A 5798-nucleotide genomic window follows, 5' to 3' on the forward strand; every position below is an offset into this window, starting at 1 on the left:
GTCCGCGCCCCAAGCAGCGCACACCAGCGTCCCCTCTGCATCAGAGTCCTCCTGGGCGTCCTTGTGCGGCCTCCCTCGCTTGGGCCTGGCACCTGCCGCTGCTGTGCCCGGACGCTTGCTGCCCCGCGCATTCGCCGCTCCTGCGAATGGTTCGAAAACTGATGCGTCAACTGTTGCGCGCGTACATCACAGAGCGCATAGCAAGATCGGACTATGCAACTATGCCCATCTGCTGCCCTCCTCTCCTCAAGGTCACCTGCATCAGCCTCCTTTGGCTGCGGCGACGCGTCCTGCGCGCCGAGTGGAAATGTGCAGCAGTGGAGCATTGTCACAACAGGGTCCGAGAGCCATCGACCCCTGTAAAGCCTGTTGCGTACAGGCAGATGCCTCACCCGGGGCTGCCTGGCACCAACACGGCGCTTGGAGCGCGGTTTCTCGCTCTGATAGGGCTGCACCAGTTCGAGGATCTCCACTTCCGCCTGCTGGATCAATACGGATAGCGCAGCCTTCTGCGTATCCACCAAGGACGTGAGGCGTTGCACCCCATCCTTTTGTAAGGCGGAAAGATGGGCCAGCAGCCCGTCTGGCGATGCCATGGTCTTGAAATGGCACGCCCGGTTTGGTTAGTCCGTTTGAAGGTCCATCATAATCAGATTTAAGTAAGTGAATTTTCCGGCTCCTCCAATCCTGACCCTCGCAACGAATGCCTGTCGAAGTGGAAGCTTTGAACTGCCGGTGATCTGGATTCGCGGTGATATGATACACGAGGTGTTCTGACGCTTTTAGATGAACTTTGAAAGAGGTGGTAGGCAAGTATACCACAACCTGCTGCGGACTCATACTGTACCGTACCGTAGTCGACCCGGCAACGGTTTCGCATCCCAATGACACGACATTTGAAGCTCGGGGTCCTTGTTGCACAGCGCAAGCAAGGCAAAGCGCTGCAGAAGCAAGAGGTCTCTCAACTGGGACACTTGATGCACTGAATTCTGCTGTAAAGGCAGAAAACTACGGGTGGATGCGTCACTTCTGCGCTCTGGCAAAACAAGTGTGCAGTCAACATTTGCAGACCACTACCCATCAAGGAAGCCCTCGCTGTCACCCTACGGTAGGACCGTTGTGCTATCAACCGCCACATACATTTTGTTCATTGCACGGAACGCCCCTGTATGTAAAACAATTAGCGACCTGGATGCAAATCAGTGCCGTCAACAAAAAAGGGATAGTCAGGTCAAAGACTGGCCTTGCTTCTGGAGCCAGTGGCTGGACATGACACGTAAGTGAAGAAGCCTGGGGCCCTGGTGCATGAAACAGCGCATCATTGGATCAAGCATTCCTGGCCCCCCCTTACACTGAGTCATGCCACGCAAGCCTGCGGCTGTTCCAATGGATCACAGTTGTCCCTTGAGACCTTCAACCGTTTCACTGAAAAACCTGCATTGAGCGACGACTGATCGTCACACAGCACGCTGTAAAATTTGTTTGAGCATTGCCTTATTACCTTGCTCAAAGTGTTGGTGGCTGAGCAACCGTCCGACAATGTCGCTAGTCTGCTGTGCAAATGAGTGTTAGAACGCAAAACACCTGCCTTGGGCTTCGCTACAACCCAGCTGCCGGTGCCAATTAGTTCCTGTGCAGCATATGTGGCGGTTACATCGGTCCGCAGGCAGGCATGCTTCGCTCGCAGTGCCGCACTCGACGTCACGCTGCCTGAAGCCCCCTGCCACGCTGCCGCTGCTGCTGCGCCTCGCTGCAAGCGCCGGCGCTCGCCATCAGAGGGCAGCAGTCTAGATGCCCAGCTTGGTGCGGCGCCAGTGGCGGCGCTTGGCGTTGTAGCGGATCTTGTTGTCTGCGTTGTTGGGCAGCAATGAGGGCAGCATGCACAGGTTCACAGTAGGCCTCTGTGCTCTCTACAGCTCGCACTTGAAAGACCACCCTCATTCACGGGCAATGCGTGTGCGCGCTAACCAAGCAATGCCATGCATGTCTGGCAGCAGCTCAACAGAGTTCTGTACGCCCATCAGTGGCTGTACATGCTTCGCCGTATCGCAGCACAAATGCGCCCTGCTAGCTGCTGTACATTGCTGCCCTGTGTGGCTGTGCATCCTCAACCAGCATCTGCCCAACGGAAACTCCTCAAAGTCCCTGCGCTGCTCACTTGTCCGGAAGCGGATCCAGTGGGGGATCGGCCGGTTCTGCAGGGCGGGAGCATCACGTGCGCGCAGCATAGCCAAAGTGATCGCCGACACTGGTGCGGCTGTACTTCAAAGAAGAGCGCAAACGGACTACGACGCCAACAAGTCCTCAGCCCGCTGATAACACAGGCTGAACGCCGGCCTGCAAGCGGGGATGCTACTGCGTCGCCAGCGGCGCCGCACTGCGCCAGCACAAGTAGCGACGGCTTGCTGCATGGTTCCCATGCCACAGGCTGGCGTGTCTCGCAGGCTTAAGGTCACCAGTTCGTTATTTAAGCACCACACCTGCTTGGCCTTCTTGCCGAGCACCCGCTTGATGCGGAGGCTCTTGTGGGAAGGCATTGTGGCGGCTTCGGGGCTGCACAAGCCTGTTAGGCACTGCCCCTGAACGTTCACTGATGTTCAGAAAGGGCGTCGCGAGCGTGCGCGAGAGGCCAAGTGCCGCCCCTCACCAAGCGACCGCGCGTATTCGCATGTGCTTCACAAGTGCTTTGCCCACGCCTCTTTGTGCAACCTCCAACCTAAAATTTTCGCCCCTTTTTTATGGCTCAAATACCGCTACAGATCATCCCAGCTTGTACAGCTGAACTGAGTTCAACTCACAGCTGTGCCAAGCCTGATGTTGTCTTGTTTAGCTGAGCGGCGCGCGGACACGATCAAACTGCCACTCAGCTTCTACATGCAGGACCGTTGACTCTGCGCCCGGCCACAGCGCCATTGCTGCGCTTGCGCCGAGCATGCTGTAGGCCGGCGCACATCGCAAGTGGTTTGTGGACTGGAGTGTTGTTCCACTGCTCGCCTCCACGGCCGCGCTGATCATAACCACCGCGCAGCATACGGACAGCGGTCAAAACGGTGTTGCGCACGATTTTTTCCTGGGGCGGCAGCTCAGGATCTCGCTGCTGAGAATTGCAATTGGCAGGTTATCAGGTGGCAGTCCCCACTGCCAGCCAGGAGCGGCTTGGTTTGTACCGTGTGGATTGGAGCCCCCCCGACTCCCTGTCCCAGTCCCATTGCAAGCACGGTGACGTTTGCCCAGCTTGCACATGCGACACCGCACAACCGCCACCATCACCCCCACCACCAGCACCACCTTGATGGGCCCGAGGTAGAATTGAGTGCGCGTGGTTGTTTTGCAGCAAGAATATATGCAGCAGAGGCTTGGCTGCGCTGTGGTTGCAGCCACGAGCAGGGAGAGCAATCAGCGATGCCGGTTGCTTCGCGACCAACTGCGGCCCAGCTGTGGGTGTGCACAGTACAGCAGTGCCTGCCTCAACATGACATGCATGCGCGCTGCGGCAATGTTGGCAGTGCTGCTGGCGGCGGGCAGTGGAAACCCCGCCTCACTGCGGATGACGGTGAGACGCGCGCATTCACTCATTCAGGCAGGCTTGTGCGGCCCGACAGGCTACATCAGCGTCTATCTAGCTTTCAGTACGGCATGTTGTTGACAATTCTTGCGTGAAGATCGACTACCGTAGTCGTTCTCCTTGTCGAACGCAGTTCTCGCGACGCTCGCGGGGACACTGAACAGCCGCACAGTCTCTTATAAGCCTCTGCAGGTGTGCTTGACACGATCCAGCCATGCCGCAGCGCCAACTGCCCGACGACCGGGCACTCCACTCGCACTGTCTCCCGCATCACGCCAGTGTACACACCTGCCACCTCTGCGGTCGCGCCCGTCCCCTGCCGCATGAACCTGTGAGCTGCAGTTTGGCGGAATTGGTTGCCTCTGGGCCGACTTCCACGCCGCACCGAGCGCCGCACGCCCCGGCAGCGGGGGCGGAGGGGGGGCGACGGGGCGCAATGGGGAACACTGTGAGCGCGCTCCACCAGGCGGCGATGGACGGGGACCTGTCAAAGCTGTACTTGGCGGTGCAGCAGCAGTCGGAGCGCATCAATGATGCAGAGCCCACGAAGGTGCGGCGAGCAGCGAGGCGGCTGGGGCCCGCCAGAGATTGGCGCAGGCAGTTGCGGCCGCGGTTGCGCAGGGGCGGTGGCTGTTGGGTTGCGATGCTGGCTCGCGTCGCGCGGACTGTTTTTGCGGGTGACAGAGAGGGCCGCAAGGCAGTGAACGCAGCACGATTGCAGCTCTGGCCTCCCCGGCCCTGTCGTTTCGGCAACTGGCATGCCCCGCTGGGCTGGGCCGCAGCCCCGGCCCTCATCTTGCTGGGACACACCACTGCTTCGAAGCCTCCCCGCAGACACCTGCGGCCCCCGCGCCGGCGACCCCCGCGCCTGCGTCCACAGCCCAGCCTGCCACGCCGCCGCCCTTTCCCCCCTCCCCTTGCTCCAGGGCTGGACCGCGCTGCACATAACGGCCGCCAAGGGCTATGACGCGATGACGCGCGAGCTGCTGGCGCGTGGCGCAGACCCCAACATTGCAGACAAGGAGGGCCACACGGCGCTGCACCTGGCTGCGGGCGCCGGGCACTTGCAGGTTGTCACAGACTTGCTGCGGCGCAGGGCGGACCCGGGGATCAGGGATAAGGTGCGGTGTGTGTGTGTTCAGATGTGTGTGTGTGTGGACGTGTGTGTTTAGACATGTGTGTGCGGTTGGGTGGGTGGGCGTGTGTGTCGTTGTGGAAAAAGCGCGAGCATGTGCTTGTCAGGGTGCGCATTTTGGTAGGGTGGAGAGCCGTGGGCCGGGCTTAGTGTTGTGCAGGAGTTTGAAATAGGATTGGGGCGAACAGTGTGGTGGGCCGTGTAGGCATGAGGGCGTGTGATCCCTGCGTCTCTTTTTGTTTGTTGAGGTGTGTGTGTGTGGGTGTCTGTGTCTGTGTGTGTGACACACGTAGCCTTCAGAGAGCGCACACGCACACGCGTGCACACACACGCACACACACATATACACATATGCACAACGCTGCCTGCATCGCCTGCTTTCCTTGCAATCCCTAGGACGGCCGGACGCCCCTAGACATCGCTGCGGCCGCCGACCAGCCGCGAGTCGCGGCGCTGCTGCGGGAGGCCGCCGGCACCAGCTTCCTGCCGGCGCCGTCCCCGGGTGAGGTGCCGGCGATGCGCGCGCGCCTGCAGGTCGTGCTTGCGGGCGGGAGTGCACACCGGCGCAGCCCTCCAGGCGGGCAGGCCAGAGCAAAGCATTCGAGGTGGATACCGTTTGATGAGGTGGATGCCGCTCGGCCCGCGGCGCGGCCGCTCGCTCATGACTTCCCCCCGCCCACCCTCTTCTCGCCCCCGCGGGCGCGGCCCCCGGCGCGCTGAGACAGGCGCGTCCCCGACAGCACAGCAGGCCGCGGCGCAGCTCAATGCTTACGGCTACCCCGCCGTTCCCAGGCCCGCGGCGGCGGCGGCAGCGGCAGCGGGGGCCGGCTTTTGGGACCCCACGGGCGCCGCGGTCGCGGGCGCGGCCGGCGGCGGGGCGGCGGCCGGCAACAGCGCGGGCGCCCCCTCGGCGCCGCCGGCGCCGGGGTACCTTGATTATTTGTCGGGCGCGCCGGGGCTGTACCCCGCGCCCGCCTACGAGGCCACCGCCTACCCCTCCCTGCCCCCCGGCCCGGGCGCGCCGGGCGACGGCGGCGGCTACGCGGGCCCGGCGGCGGCGGCGGCGGGGGGGTACCCGACCCTGGACGGTTATGGCGG

The 5798-nt window shown here is 62.0% G+C and overlaps 1 protein-coding gene across 1 annotated transcript; it reads left to right on the forward strand.

The window, feature by feature from the left end:
* Positions 1 to 4037: 4037 nt before the first annotated feature.
* MNEG_6109 (hypothetical protein) lies at positions 4038 to 5420 on the forward strand (the record flags this gene model as incomplete). Its single annotated transcript, XM_014045421.1, has 3 exons — positions 4038 to 4115; positions 4492 to 4686; positions 5097 to 5420. 3 exons carry the CDS (start codon positions 4038 to 4040, stop codon positions 5418 to 5420), a joined length of 597 nt encoding a protein of 198 aa, XP_013900875.1.
* Positions 5421 to 5798: the final 378 nt, after the last annotated feature.

This window comes from Monoraphidium neglectum (assembly GCF_000611645.1).
Source record: "Monoraphidium neglectum strain SAG 48.87 unplaced genomic scaffold scaffold00963, whole genome shotgun sequence".
NCBI classification, from domain to species: Eukaryota; Viridiplantae; Chlorophyta; class Chlorophyceae; order Sphaeropleales; family Selenastraceae; genus Monoraphidium; species Monoraphidium neglectum.